Source organism: Pelobates fuscus, chromosome 4, assembly GCF_036172605.1.
Source record: "Pelobates fuscus isolate aPelFus1 chromosome 4, aPelFus1.pri, whole genome shotgun sequence".
Lineage (NCBI taxonomy): Eukaryota > Metazoa > Chordata > Amphibia > Anura > Pelobatidae > Pelobates > Pelobates fuscus.
The window spans coordinates 114324677-114341058 of record NC_086320.1 but is presented as its reverse complement, the minus strand read 5'-3'; the positions used below and the strand labels follow the sequence as shown (position 1 = coordinate 114341058).

The 16382-nt window shown below is 39.0% G+C and overlaps 1 protein-coding gene across 1 annotated transcript in view; it reads left to right on the top strand.

The window, feature by feature from the left end:
• The window catches only part of YES1 (YES proto-oncogene 1, Src family tyrosine kinase), a 66311-nt gene that overhangs the window by 34345 nt on the left and 15584 nt on the right, over positions 1-16382 (top strand). Inside the window, exons 2-4 of the mRNA XM_063451506.1 lie at positions 5811-6068; positions 11209-11308; positions 15875-15973. Of these exons, the coding sequence (XP_063307576.1) occupies positions 5816-6068; positions 11209-11308; positions 15875-15973 (452 nt within the window). The 5' untranslated portion in view covers positions 5811-5815. The remainder of the gene's footprint in view (positions 1-5810; positions 6069-11208; positions 11309-15874; positions 15974-16382) is intronic.

Sequence of the window (16382 nt, the reverse complement as noted above, 5' to 3'; positions counted from 1 at the left end):
CTAATGACACATTACCAGGGCTTTCATAAATAATTGGGGGGGAGGTTTTTTTTGTTTGTTAAATATGAATGGTTCAAAAGACATTATCCCATGACAGCAGGTGCTGCTAGTTTAAAGATGCACATCCTTTAAATGTTTATGGGAAGCGTGATTCTCCTGTTAAAAGTAAGTTATTCCTGACCGCAGTAACAAATGGCTATGTAAACAGAACCGCATCGGTTATCCAAATACACAAATGTAATGGTAGCCTGAATTGGTGAGATGGGTGAGAAACATATCATGTTACGTTTAAACTTCACCCCACTAAACAGACACTTCTTTCACCATAAATCACACATTTGTCTTCAGGAATTTCAACAGCAGCTGTAAATGGACATCAAGATAATGTGTGCCCTGCTGAGAGAGGGCTATGCTTGGCTGTGCTACTTGGCTGCACAACTGTATGCCGTCTGAACACCTAGGAGGGAATAATATATACTGTATTTGTTTGTGCGTGCGCAATAAAAGGCTGCACATCATCACATATTAACTCCAGATTTAGGATTTATATTGTTAAATTTACTATGGCTTGAAATGATTTGATATATATCATCTTGATGGGATACAAACTGAAAATGTATAGATAGATGGATATAGATATATATATTCTCTATTTCTTATTTTTATTTTTTTTATTTAATTGCGTGGAGAGTGTGATCTCAAGCAGTTTCTACTTTCCTTCACAATGGAATGCTGGAAATTGGTTGACTTGTCTCTTTAAATTTTGGGTTCGTATTACTTTTTAAAATGGGATGAAGATAAAAATATTACAGTAAAAATGTTTGGCCTATAAAGTGCCACTTACACACTGAAACACTTCCAGATATTGTGTGACAATTACAACTATATCTATTATAGTTTGTCTAGATGAAAATAACAAATTGTCTGTGAGATTGACTTGACCTTATTTATGCATGTGATTTGTCTACTAATGGTTGTTGGGGATTTAGGCCGCGTTGTTGTTGTTTTATATAATTTTCCTAGTTCCTTTCCATGCAGAAGGTAATCAGCTTTAGTGTTACATAAACCTGTTTATTCTTTTGCCAATTGTTTAAAAAAATAAATAAAAAAATATCTTGGATTGTTGTAGAAGCAAGTTATTTATGTAAGGACGTTTAGAATCAACAAATGACAAGATAGCCATTTTGCATACGTGTTAATTGCTCGTGAAGGATTAGAGACAATGTGGATGACTTTTCTGATTAGAAAGTAAGCTCCTTAAATGATAAGTCTCAAAATCGTTTTCTTGAGTACTGTATGGAATAAGGTTTTAGTGAATACTATGTGTGTATATTACATTCAAAATACCTATATTTTCTCTCATTAGGATGTTGGTTTTCTTTCTTTAGAAGTCCTTTTTATTGGTGAGGATTATTTCTGATGTAGCAGGCAAAAAAATGATTTGCCAATTACATCAATAGTACTATTAAAGTGATATTTAACTCATATTTGATATTTTTCCCATTGCTGCAAGTGTGCAGTAGAATGGTCATGTGTCTTTGAAATACAAGCTATTTTACTGACTTTGGCTAATCAGCAGCTGCTATTATTGAAACAGGTGAGTGTACTGAGTCACTGCTTCGGAGGCAGAAACCCTCATCTTGATATCAAAAGTTTGAGAACTCCTCTATTGATTCCAAATAAAACTGAGCAATAAAGGATCACTATAGTGTCAGGAAAACAAACTCATTTTCCTGACACTACGTAGTCCTTAGGTACCCCCCTCCCACTGGGCTAAAGGGGTTAAAACACCTTCGGCCACTTACCTTTATCCAGCACCGGATCCCTCGGAGCTGGTGACCTCTCCTCCCCCCACCAACATCAGCTCCTGAGTGGAGCCAAATGCGCATGCGCGGCCAGAGCACACGCGCAATAAAAACGCCCATAGGAAAGCATTTCTCAATGCTTTCCTACGGATGTTCTGCGTGCTCAATGCAATTATTATTTTTCGCACTGAGCGTCGCAGAAGCGCCTATAGCTGCTGTCAGGAAGACACTAGAGCAGGGGTAGGCAACCTTTTAGCAGCACTGTGCCGATATAGGTTTGTGATGTCCCGTAGGCATGTATGCTGCCTTGAGGCATGTATGCTGCCGTATTCTGCTTGTTATTTTTACTGTAATTGCTTTGTATCGTTGTATTTGTGCGTAAATGAGCTATTATATTGTATATGTTCATTAGTAGTTTATGGTATCGTGTATGATACACATGAATGTGGGCTGTGTATGAGGGCTGCTTGTGGAATTGTGTGTGGATGGATATGTCACATTGCGTGTTTGGTAGTGTGTGTGGGCTGTTTGTGGTATTGCATGTGAGAGGCTGCATGTGGGATTGTGTGCATGTATGTGGATTGTTAGTGGCGTTGCGTTTGTGGGGATTATGTGTGTTTGTGTGTGGGCTGTTCGTATTATTTGTATGAGGGGAGGCTTATTCTGCATTTCTGTGTATATCTAGCAGTGTGGGTGGCTTCCCTGGGTTCCAGTGGGGACCAGGCTGGCCAGGTACAGGTCAAGGACAAGAGCTGCAACAGCAGCTGCGGGCTGCTCTACTCCAGTGTGGATTCCCATTCATAAGTGCTGGGAGGAACTGATTTGAGATCACTTCCTCTACGTTCTGCAATGCATAAATTGAGGATTTTCCTTCACCACCTTTTCGTATTGGCAGATATCTGAAGTTTCACTGAGACTCCTGATAGGCCAGAGCCTGTTTGGCTCTAGCAGCCTTGAGTGCCGTGGAAAGACACCTCGAGTGCCGTGCATGGCACTAGTGCCGTAGGTTGCCTACCCCTGCACTAGAGGCTGGATTAACCCTGAAATGTAAACATAGCAGTTTCTCTGAAGGGTTAAAACCTGGGAGTCCTGGCACCCAGACCACTTCATTGAGCTGAAGTGGTCTGGGTGACTATAGTAGTCCTTTAACTGCAGCAAAGCAGAGGCGGCCTGTATGCTTAATAGCACGGAAGCCCCCTTTACAGGATAAAATGGCATGTATCCTAAAAAGGTTTGTGCTTTCTGCATTCAGTATATGCATTTAATTGCAACACACTCTCTTTATACTTTAAACGTTTTACTCATAATTTATTCAGTATATTACAAATGTGAGACAGGTGCTACGTCTCAGACATTAGTCCAGTCCAGTCAACAAAAACAGATATACATTCATCTCTTCCTGTGATATTATTTTAGCTGTTGGTACTGTTGTTTCTTGTGTTTTTTGGTGTCTTGTAACTCAAGTATTGTGAAGTGACATCACAGAACAATTTAAGCTCTGTAAAATAAATACCGGTAGATGTTTCAGTTTAACCTGATCTGGCTGACGCATGCAGACCATGTGTCACCTCCATGTCCTGCTGTATTCACCGGCACACATTATAATTCATCTTGTTGTTCTCTCACACATGAGCGTGGGTACAGCACTTATGACACTCCTGCAACGTTAACATGGTGGTCGCGAGGGAAAGCTGGAGGCAAGTAAAACTCACAACTCCGGCATCCTATCTGTCAGTTTTGGGGATCTTTGCAAAATATACAAAGACCTATGAAACTAACAGATCCGCTTTGAAGGTGTTTATTGTGTGGACATAAATTTTCAGAATAACAATGGGAATAAAGTCTTCCCTAACTTTGTATGCTTATTTTATAACCTTTTCGCTTTGAAAAGTGTGACTTCTGTGCAGACACAGGTTCCGTTAATTTGTATTAATGGAAATAATTTACGGGAAAAAAAATATTGCCTGATGCTACATAAGCAAGTCCTATTTCTTGCTGAATAACGTTTGGAATATAATGTATCTTAAATAGAAACATTTTTAAATGGTTTTCTACGGAAGCAATTTATTAAAAGAAATCCAAATTTGAAAAATAAATAAATGCAATTATTAACCCTGATAGATATATATATACACACACCCCTTAAAAAAACCTTGGTGTGTATGCTAGCTTTGACTTGCAGTATGTATGTGGGACTAAAAACTGCAAATTTTGATTTAGTAATCCTAAACATTCTGCTAAACCTTCTAAAAAATAAATACATATGTTTACAAAGTGTATGTATATGTATATGTGTATATAGATATAGATATAGATATATGTGTGTGTGTGTGTGTGTGTGTGTGTGTGTGTGTATATATATATATATATATATATCATTTTTTTTTTTTATAAATACTCCTTCACTTTTATGATGGTGGAAGTGACCAGGTGTGTGTGAAATTTTTTCTAAGCAAACTTGTGTTTAAAATTAACCTGTCAAGAAGGAGCCATTGACATTTGTGAGTCTTGATAATATACCAGTGGTTCCCAAAGTTTTTAGGTTCAAGGCACCCTTAATATTTTTCCAAGGCGCCCCAAGTCAAAAACCTTTTTTAGGTTGTATATATGTAGAGCGCAGCGGCATATACTGGGCCCCTGTTCATGCCGTTCAAGCGCAGATCCAGAACCTAATCTTGGGAGGGGCACTGTTAGATTTAAAGAAATCATCCAAGCACAATAACCACTACAGCACTTTGTAGTGGTTATGGTGCCTGTAGTGCCCTCCCAGATTAAGTAGTAAAAATGTTTAAGAACAGTTTGGCAACTTACCTGGGATCTGCCAGGATATGGGCTGTAGAAGGGGATAGGGGCAGTAGTGTGTGTGAAGGGTACAGAGATTCGGAGCGTTGCCGTGGTAACCGCAGGGGAGAGGGAGGCACAAAATATCTTGCGGTGCCCCAGGGTGCCGCGGTACACAGTTTGGGAACCGCTGTTATATACTATATGTTGGTCTAATTTAAATATCTCTTGGAAACATGGCAACATTATAATTATAATTATTTGATACAAACTGATTACATTTAGACTTTTAGGGTCTTGTACTGGTTGTATTCTTCATATTTTTTATTATGTTGGCACTTCAGACTGTATTTAATCGTCCATTGTTTGCTTGTTTTTTTTTTCTTCTTCTTCAAATGCACTCTAGGTACCCCACAACATTTCCTCTGATGCTTTGCCAGCATTATATGAGAGGTGTAGTTCATAACATCTGGAGTACCAAAGGTTGCCTACCCCTCAACAGCTCTAGATTTATCATCTGTTTTTAAACTGCTCTTTTATATATAAAAGAGAAACTATAGTCACCAGAACATCTACAGCTTATTGTATTTGTTCTGGTGAGTATATTCATTCCCTTCTGACATTTTGCAGTAAACACTGTCTTTACAGAGAAAATTCAGTGTTTAACCCCTTAAGGACACGTGACATGTCATGATTCCCTTTTATGCCAGAAGTTTGGTCCTTAAGGGGTTAAATTACAGCCTAGGAATATCTCCAGTGGCCACTGCTCAGATGGCTACTAGATGTGCTTCTTGGGGCAGTGCTGCAGCACAGTCATTCAGTGTCTCCACCTTCTGCATGCAGACACTGAACTTTCCTCATAGAGATGCATTGATTCAATTCATATCTGAGGAGATGCTGATTGGCCAGGGTTGTGTTTGGCTTGTCCTGGCTCTACCCCTGATCTGTCTCCTTGACAGTCTTAGCTAATCCTATGGGAAAGCCTTGTGATTGGCTCAGAGAATCACTTCTGATGATGTTTTCCAAGCAAGCAGATCAGGGACAGAGGCAGAAGCTGCATGAATACTTGATTTTATTATATTTAGGGAGGGTAAGAGGGACCCAGGGGGGCTAGATGGTTGTTTTAACATTATAGGGTCAGGAATTTGTTTGTGTTCCTTTTAAGCATTTTTTTTTCTTTATATTATTATTTACATTTTGACTTAGATGTACTTTTTCATACAGGTATCATGGGCTGTATCAAAAGCAAGGAGGACAAAGGACCATCTATAAAATACAGGTCTGAAGCCAAACCGGACCCTATCAGCCAATATGGTGGAGAACCCACACAAACTACCCCTTCAACTGCTGTTAAAGGACCACCAACTAATTTCAACAGTCATTCCATGACGCCATTTGGAGGCTCATCTGGGATAACTCCTTTTGGGGGAGCTTCATCTCTGTTTTCTCCTGTGCCAGCTACTTATCCAGGAGGTATAATAGGTAAGCTTTATTCACTGTAACACACTAGGACAGAAGACTCAGTACTACATTGTATACATCATATAAAGCATCATTTACATATTTACAGTTAGGGAGCTATGTGTTATGGAAACACAAGATTTTAAAAAGGGAATCTGGTGAGCCTTCTAGTAGAAGACATAGACTAGTAAACATTCTATTCGACAGGTTTTGAATCTCTGAATGAATATATGTGCTGTTTTGTTGTTAATTCCCACAGGAGTCAAGCCGGCAAACTATATAAATGGTAACATTTTCACTTTGTATAAGTGTTTTGTTTAAATTAATATTGCAAATGTTGCTTCGAGGATTCCGGTCTCTCCTTACTACAGTCTAAATATATAAATAAGTGTTCTTGGAAATTGCCCAGTGGGACTCAAATTAGATCAGTTCTGCATTCAAGCAGTTGTGGTTGCAGTGGAGTCGGGTCTGAAAAAGCTCTGAGCTCATTGCAGTACATGTATGCAGGCTGCAACATCAATCTGCAATGCCATGTATAATGTAGGTAATTGTGTTGTTTCCTTTTTTTTTTTTCCTGTGAGTGTTTAGTTTGTTTTCTTTTAGCATTTTGTCAATAAGATTAGACCCCTTCAGGCAGTGGTGTATCTTGGTTTTGTGCTGACCTAGGCGAGGCTAAACTCAGGCACACCCCTAATCAGTAAAAATCAACAGACATAGCATCAATAAAAATCAACAGACATGGTGTCTAGGGATGCACCAAAATGAAAATTCTGGTCCGAAACCGAAAATTCTGAATGCCCTTGGCAGAAAAGCGAAATCGAAAATGACTTTTTTTTCCCCCAATGATTTTTTTTCCTATAATTTTATTACTAGACTTTTTAATGAATTTAATTAAGCTAATATGAAAGACTTCCCTTCTCTTTTAGTGCCCCCCCCCCCTAATGTTCCTCTTTCCCCCCTCTAGTGTTCTTCTCCCCTCCCTCTTTTTTAGTGTTCTTTTCTCCTCTCCTCCCCAGTCCCATAGTGTTTTTCCCTCCTTCCCCCGGCCCGTAGTGTTCTGTGTTTGTTATATTGTGTTTGTTTTGTTTTTAAACAGCGACCAGGGGTTTAGTAGAGGGGGATTGGGATTTAGTAGGGGGGGGAGGGGGAGGGAGGAGGGAGGGAGGGAGGGGGGAGGGAGGGCTGGCATTTTGATAGAGGGGTGCTGGGGTTTAGAAGAGGGATGCTGGGTTTGTTTTTGTTCTTTTTATACTGTAATTTTCAAAATAAACCTACATTTCTATGGAAATTGAAGTTCTTGTTTTTTTTGCAGCCCACATAAACTTAAACCTTGTTTGTTTCACCCGTGCTAGCTTTTGAGTTCGATGCTTGCTTTACAGTCTCCAAATCTTGTCTTTGTAATTCACAACATTATCATTCAGCAAGGCGTCTGAAACATTCTGTTGCCTAGAGTTCTGTAAGAATTAAATATATTTGTCTATTTATTTCTACTGATGTGATTTACCTAAATCATGTGAAAGGTGATTTTAAGGTCATTTTTGTTATGTTTATTTATCCCTATGGTTAGATTTATAAAATAAATTTAAATCTTGAAATCCACACATTTTATTCTGCAACTTGGCGCTTACATCTTGGCTCCATATCATTCACTGTATGTTCAGTAAGAGTTTATTGAAATTGATTTGTAGACAGAATGAAGAGGTAACGAAACAAAATACAGCAGTAAACATTCCCAACTAGTGTAAATAAATATTGCATATGTGTACATGGAGAAGGTTCAAACAATAAAGTGTATCGTTATGTGGGATGAATGATTGCATAATGAAATCATTATCTTGATATGAAGTTAAATAGTGTATAGTCTTGTTATATCATCACTTGATAACCCAACCCAGGTATGAAGTCAGGGAAACTCCTAATCTAACCCGGGTGATACAGCCGCAAGTAGCCGTCAAAATTAGAAGAAAGTGAGAAATTAAAAGGTATCCAGGTAGGAACGAGGCCAGGGAAGACCCTCTGGCAAAGAGATTCTCCTGTACACAACCAGAACCCAGCAGTAAGAACCCTTGTCTTTTCCGCTCAAGGCTTTTATTGCACTGGTCATTCAGCGGCCTGGCAGCCACCGGGGAGGAAAGATACTCCAGCTAGCAGAACCATTTCAAAGTACAATATTCTCGAACCTGAGCCGTTATAGCTGCAAGATCCTCGCACTGCCTAACATCATCAATCTTCTGAATCCACCTGGACACAGATGGAGAACGGAGAAGAGAAAGATGAGTGCGCCAAGGATGAGTCAGGTTATTGTACAATGCAAAATAAAATACTTAAAAACACAATTGATAATAAAACCGGTACCCAAATAGGAATAAGCAGCAGTCCCAAAAAATACAAGTCTTGAGGGTGAATGAGGATTCTTAATGGTATCTTCCTTCTTGGGATAGTAGGTTACCAAGGGCACTCAGGATTAAAAAAAAAAAAAAAAAAACTCCAATAGTGTAATAAGCCTGTAAAAGAATTCCAAATACTAACATGTTCTAGAGCTTTAGCCAGCTCTGGTGTATTGCGCATGCAGTGGTATTGTTCCCTCACTTACAGGATATCTTAAAATGTAGAGATTGTTGTCACCGGATGAGTGCCGGACCAGAAACCGAAATAAAAGAGAAACAATAGTGCTTACTGTGTAAATTAAACATGCCAGGAGTAATGCTAGGTAAAACTTACTCACATATTCCTGAGCAGGTAACACTGCTCAGTTAATAGAGCATAGGTGGTATAATCCCCTCACTCAGGATTCTCACTCAGGATTCCAACGCCCACGCCTCACAACCCCTCAACTAATGACGACACGCCTTTCAGATGGAGAACAGGACTGAGGCCAGTACAACGGAATGACTGCTTTTGCTGTGTTACAATTAAGCAATCCTGTCAATCACTTCATATACATTCTTTTGCATCTGAAAAATGGAATATTGCTATATGGCACTCCAAAATATTCCATATGTTTATGCTTGTGGCACAGGAACAGGTTCCGCATTACCCACTTCTGTAACCTTAAAGGGACGCTATAGTCACCAAAACAACTTTAGCTTAATGAAGCGGTTTTGGTGTATAGATCATGCTCCTGCAGGCTCAATTCTCTACCATTAAGGAGTTACATCACTTTGTTTATGAACCCTAGTCACACCTCCCTGCATGTGACTTGCAGAGCCTTCATAAACACTTCCTGTAAAGAGTCATCTACAGTTTATCCTTCCTTTATTTCAAGTTCTGTTTAATTTAGATTTTCTTATCCCCTGCTATGTTAATAGTTTGCTAGACCCTGCAAGAGCCTTTTGTATGTGATTAAAGTTTAACTTACAGACAAAAAGATACAATTGATTAAGGTAAATTACATCTGATTGAAAGTGAAACCAGTTTGTTTTTTTTTTCATGCAGGATGTGTCGGTCAGAGCCAGGGGAGGTATAATTGTAGAAAATAATCCAGGCACTCCAAATTGTTCCAAACGATAGGCAATTTTCCAAGAATCCCACAACGTTTCGACCCCTTTGGGCCTTTGTCAGAGCCAGGGGAAGTGTGACAAGGGCTGCATAAACAGAAAGTGATTTAACTCCTAAATGGCAGAGATTTGAGCAGTAAAACCTGAGAAGCATGATCTACACACAAAAACTGCTTCATTAAGCTAAAGTTGTTTAGGTGACTAGTGTTCCTTTAATCAAAATACTCAGCATAGCGAAGAGGAGAAATAAAATCGTGTTTTTAATTTCTGCTCTTCATTTGCATAGTTTTCCCTGGCTTTGTCAAAACTGGATTATGATGTAACTTGCCAAAAAAAAAAAATGTAAAACAAAACTTCTTGTGAAAAAACATCAATGGTATAAATCCCATATAACTGACAGCTTCCCTTTGATGAAGTACCAACAATTTAGACATTTATTTTACCATCATTTTTACATTGTGGTTCTGTATTTTTTTACCACTTATTTGATACTTTTCTTATAACAGTTTATTAGTTTATAGGCTTTTGTATTTCATGTCTACCTGGTGCTCTGTTTTTAGAATGGAAACTACCAGCGGCGTAAGTTTATAATTCTTTAGAACATCCCCTTAAGTTGTTTGCGAAAAGCCAGCCATTTAGATAACAAAGTGGGGAATCCCTGTTCATCTGGAACATAAACTGAACCTTTAGCACCTGCCTGATCAGCTGAGCTAGATAAGGAAAAAACCAATACTTTTGGCATTCTGTGAGAACCTGAGGCTGCACACACAGGCTTGTTGTTAACTCAGATGACTGTATAGAATAAAATGGATTCAGGTGAAAATTATTGGCTCTATTTATATTTAGGATAAACATTTATTAGAAACTTCTGTACATTTTAGTAGAGCATGGGCTGCAGAGGAACATTCTTAATTTAATGGGCTGCTGTGTATATCCTGGTTTTATCTTTAATTTCTCTACGTAAAATCTGTAGAGCCTGGAATTGGCTTAATTGATGTAAACGGATTAGAGATGCACTCTAAACCCCATAACCTTGTAGTGGTTGTCATTGTGTTTGTGGTCCTTGATGACTATGGTCCCTGGCTTGTATATCAAATTGTTTTTGAGCTGTTTGATATAAATCAAGGGGCTTCCAGGTGCCAGCAGTTTGGTCCCTTAATATGGAAATTCTACTTCCTCATTACCAGTGCCAAATTTGGACAGCCTTTATTTGCAGGAAGCCGTCCGTACCATCCACTTCTTGTCAAAATGGACGTTGCTAATTTGCAAATGGAACATCTGCACTAGGAATTGAACACCAGTCTAGGCCTTTTAAGCACTTGGAGTACCCTCCATTTTGCCAAATCATTTGTAAATAGTTTGACATGGATTTTTCGGGGAAAGCAAATGTTTGCAGATAATATACAGGATTGGGAAGGAAGGCTTTAACCCCTTAAGGACACGTGACTTGTCATGATTCCCTTTTATTCCAGAAGTTTGGTCCTTAAGGGGTTAAATACTGTGGTGTTTCATCAGAAATCCATTTACAGTGGACTATTAAAGATACTTGGTTAATTTTATTTCATAAATAAAGTTCAAAATTAAAAGTAAACCTAACATGTGAGAAGTTCAATGCATTTTGCTTTAATCTGAGCTTTTTTTTTTTCTTTTTTTTCCTTCTTTAGGTGGTGTTACTGTTTTTGTGGCCTTATACGATTATGAAGCTAGAACATCAGAAGATCTTTCATTTAGAAAGGGAGAAAGGTTCCAAATTATAAACAACACGTAAGTAAACTCACTGAGGTCAATATTATTCTCTGTCCGTTGTACATTATTCACATGTTTGGTCATCAGCATCAGAATTGACAATCTCCACCAATAAAACGCTTTCCCATGCAATGCTTTTCCAGGGGGCCTGGCCAATCCGCATCTCCTCATAGAGATGCAATGAATCAATGCATTTCTATGAGGAATATTCAGCATTGTGCAGCATGCACCTCTAGTGGCTGTCTGGAGGTGTCCTTAGGGGGCCATGTAAACACGACATTTTCTCTGAAAAGTCAGTGTTTTACATGAAAATGTCTGCAAGGACAGTCTATACTTACCAGAACAACTACATTAAGCTGTAGTTGTTCTGGTGAATACAGTTCACATTTATTTTTTGTTCTTTACAAAAAGTTTTCAAAATACAAGTTAAAGGGACTCTACAGTGCCAGGAAAACAGGGCACTGCAGGTCCCTTCTCCCTCCCACCCCAAGTTGCTGAAGGGGTTAAAACCCCAGTGACTATTTACCTGTATCCAGCGCTGCTGGTTCAGGGTCTGCCCACGTTCGTCATCCGGCAGGGGAGACCTATTGCGCATGCGCGGCCGGCTACTGGGGAGATCTAATGCGGCCGGCGACGCACATTAGACCTCCCCATAGGAAAGCATTGAAAATGCTTTCCTATGGGCATTTCAGCAACGCTGGAGGTCCTCACATAGCGTGAGGACGTCCAGCGACTCTATAACACAGAAAATCTATGCTATAAACCTGGAAGTGCCCTCTAGTGGCTGTCTAGTAGAAAGCCACTAGAGGAGATGTTAACCCTGCAAGGTAAATATTGCAGTTTATGAAAACTGCAATATTTACAGTTGCAGGGTTAAGGGTAGTGGGAGTTGGCACCCAGACCACTGCAATGGGCAGAAGTGGTCTGGGTGCCTGGAGGGTCCCTTTAAGGATTTGACAGTTTGGTTATCACATAAAACTGGTTGAAATGTAATTCCTTAAAGGGACACTATAGTCACTAAAACAACTTGAGCTTAATTAAACCATTTTGGTGTATAGATCATGCCCATGCAGCTTCACTACTCAATTCTCTGTCATTTAGGAGTTAAATCACTTTGTTTATGCACCCTAGTCACACTTTCCTGCATGTGACTTGCACAGCCTTTCTAAAAAAACTTCCTGTAAAGAGTCATCTACAGTTTATCCTTCCTTTATTGCAAGTTCTGTTTAATTTAGATTTTCTTATCCCCTGCTATGTTAATAACTTGCTAGACCCTGCAAGAGCCTCTTGTATGTGATTAAAGTTCAATTTACAGAGCAAGCGATAAAATTGTTTAAAGTAAATTACATCTGATTGCAAGTTAAACCAGTTTTTTTTCATGCAGGCTGTGTCAATCAGAGCCCGGGTAGGTGTGGCAATGGCTGCATAAACAGAAACAAAGTGATTTAACTCCTAAATGGCAGTTAATTGAGCAGTGAAACTTCAGAGGCATGATCTATCCACTAAAACTGATTCATTAAGCTAAAATTGTTTAGGGACTATAGTGTCCCTTTAATAGCTTGCTAAATGACCGTGCAAGAGCCTCCTGTGTGCAATTAAAGTTCAATTTACAGAGTAGGAGATAAAATAGTTTAAAGTAAGTTACATCTGGTTCAGAGGAATCGATCTTATGTTTTGAACAATGATCACATATCTTGATTACAGGTCTTTAGTGACACAGTCATCATCATTGATTTAGAATAGGGGTGTCCAAAAGGTAGATACCAAGATGTTGTGAAAGTACAACTCCCATGACTCCCTACTATAATGCCTTTTAGAATGACAAGGCATTATAGTAGTTATAGTTTTAAAACCTCTACCTTTTGGGCACCCCTGGTTTAGAAGATATCAACATGTTCTGTAGCGTTGTTCTTATACGATAGCCCTGAGGACAGGACACGTGAAACTAATGGTCTCTTAATTTAAGTTTTGTGTTTGAATGATTGATTTCTCACCTGACATTAGAGGTGTACCTTTATACCTCTGTTATGCGGCATCTGGGGCAGAATTGCCTGTTGCCTCCCAATAAATAGTAATGATTTTTGTGTTGCTCCCTTTTGTATGTCTATTTGCAACCCCCCCACCCTCTGGTGTGTAACTCCCGAACCCCCTCATTCCTTTGTAGTGACTCTAGACTCCCCCTTAGCCTAATGTTTGTCTCTCCTAATCCACAATTCTCTACTTGTGAGTCTCCGTCCAGGGTTTTGTATAAGATAAAGGACTGGTTTGCCCCACATAAATTGATGGTCCTTCACTGTGCTTGAGCTATTAAATATAATATTAATATAAAATTAATATTTAAAAAAAACTTGTACAAATATTAGGGGCCTTAATATGAAGTAGTACTGTTCTCAAAGTTGTTTTGTATTGGTTTGGTAGTCCTCTTATAGCTTCTAAATAGCCATTGTATACTTCCATAGCTATGTGATGTTTTAAAAATAAAACGGCAAATATATATATTTCCAGCTGGGCATCAAGAGTGTGGATGTGGGGTCCTGCTGGGAACATGGTTACGGTATATCAGCTACAACTGACACAGGGTTATTTGTTAAAATAATTCTGTATTGCACAGCTGAATTTAATTTAATTTGACATACACCACTCAAATACAATACAATTTAAAACGGGGTCATAATGGAGTACCTTACATATATGCACACACACACACCCCCCTTCACCCTAATGGCCGTTGGGTACCAGCGGTCAGTGCACGTAGTTGGGGCCCAGTAAGCTGTTTGTAATCCACCTGATGGGTCTGGAAAACTGTAGAGGGCTTCCACTAATCAGTAAGAATAGGGGTCCAGTCTCTAAACTGTGCAGCCCAAAGTCAGGGTGCCCTGCTGTGCACAGGGGGAGAGTATGCAGGTTTACCACACCAAATGTAATCATAGCCTGTCAGAAAGGGAACACTGCTTCTTGCTGCTTCTGGGATTTTCTCTCTCCTTCCCTGACAAGTCTCTGCCAAAGAAACCGCTCTGTACCTGAGTCAGGATGTAGATGCCTGCTGAAATCCTCCTTCCAGAGGGGTTTCACACTGGACCCAGCAGCTTTCACTCCGGAAACTTCTTTCTCCCGCTTAGTAGGGTGCCTTCCCCTTCCTTCTCTGAACTGCGACTGCCCAAACTTCCTGACAAAATTCAAATTAAGACCTACATGTATCTGGCCAGGTGCTGCTGGAGTTCCCCCTCTGCTGGTCACTCTATAGCATCTGCAGGATTGTTCTTAACCCTTTGGGGACCCGGTTGCGGTGGGGGGGACTCATCTGACATCCCAGGAAGTACCCCCCCCGGCTTCCATTCCGGCCCTCTTGGGCCATGTGATCGTGAGGTCCTTGCGATGACAATTAAGTGAATTGGTATTATCTGGTGTCTCATTAACCTATTATATGCTTTATGGGCATTGCAATGTGTGTTGTTTTTTTTTTTTTTTTTGTTTTTTTAAGGTACCTCATGACTTACATTTCAGATATTGTGCTCCTATATGTTTGTGTTATATTTGTTTTGCGGTGTTCTATTGTAGTTACAGTACTTATTAATCCATTAAACCGATTAAAGGAAAAATATAGAATCGTTGGGTGGTGCTATTTGCATACATCAAGTTAGGAAAGGTGATTGTGTTGTTCATTATGCCCAATTTGATCATCTTGGGGCCCTTTTTTTTACCGATCCAATAATGTTGTAAAACATTGTTTACAACAATTTTGCATTTGTATGCCTCTCAAAAAATATTTCAATAAAAATTGATACATGGTGTAATAAAAAAAATAAAATGAGTTTATGAGTAGTGCAACTATGATCGCTTCAACATTGGTAGTGGCTTATTATCTGCCCCTCCCCATAATTCAGGTTATCGCTTGTGTATAACAAATGTGATTGTGAGCTCTAAAATGTAAAATACTGAAAATTCTTTCTCTATCCTGGACATGTGTGCCTCCATCTTGGCTCTCTGTTAATCATTGCTATTGTGTACCCTAGCTGTGCCAGGATTTAGCTGGATTGTAATATAAGTTTCTAAATATTTAATATAATTTTCAACGAAAATTTAGCAGAATAACTTGTTTGTTTTTTTGGGGGGAGGGGGGGGATTGGTGGTGTAATTTCCAGAGAAGTCATAGATTCCTTTTTATTGCACATGAATTAAATGCATATTTGCCAATGTGAATGCTTTTTTTTTTTTTTTTTTCCCAATTTCTAAAGATAGATTGACATCAATTTTGAAGGATGAAAAGTGCCGTTCAATTAATATAAAAGCTTCTTTTTTTTTTTTTTTTTTATTCCTCCTTGAAAGATGAACAGCACAGATTTTCTTTAATGAAAAACTGATATTGGAAGGGGGGGAGGTGGGAGTTAAAAATAAATAAGCGGTTGCTTTTCACTGTTACTAATTCCACAACTATTTTTAAAGCCATTTGTATGTGAGCACATTAATTACTCATCAGCAGTGGATTTTATTATTGTGCAATTCGTTTGGTTGATTTCCAGGATGGAAAAATATATTTTGCTACTAGCATTTCCTGTGAATTATTTGTATTTTTCTCTCTTGCAGGGAAGGAGACTGGTGGGAAGCAAGATCCATTGCCACTGGGAAAACTGGCTATATACCTAGTAATTATGTTGCTCCAGCAGACTCCATACAGGCTGAAGAGTAAGACATAATATTAAGAAGTTTTATGCTCTGCGAAAATAAAAATAAAATATACACTGAATTGCAACTTTCCAAATAGAGGCACTCATGCTGTATTTTCTGTAAGCCTTGGTAGAGGTTTTATTTCATTAATATTATTCGCCTGCCTGCCTTTTACAGACCATTCTATGTGTGCAGGTTTTTATCATTATTATTATTAATTTTTAATTTGTTTTTACATGAGTAACTTGGCAGTTAACTGCATGATCAGTCATTTGTAGTAGGGGGAAAAAACAGTACTATAGCTACACTTCATCCCTCTAAAACGGGCTTCCCTAAGCTCCAGCCCTCCAGATGTTGCTGAACTACAACTCCCATGATTCTATGAATGAAATATGCTGAGAATCATGGGAGTTGTAGTTCGGCAACA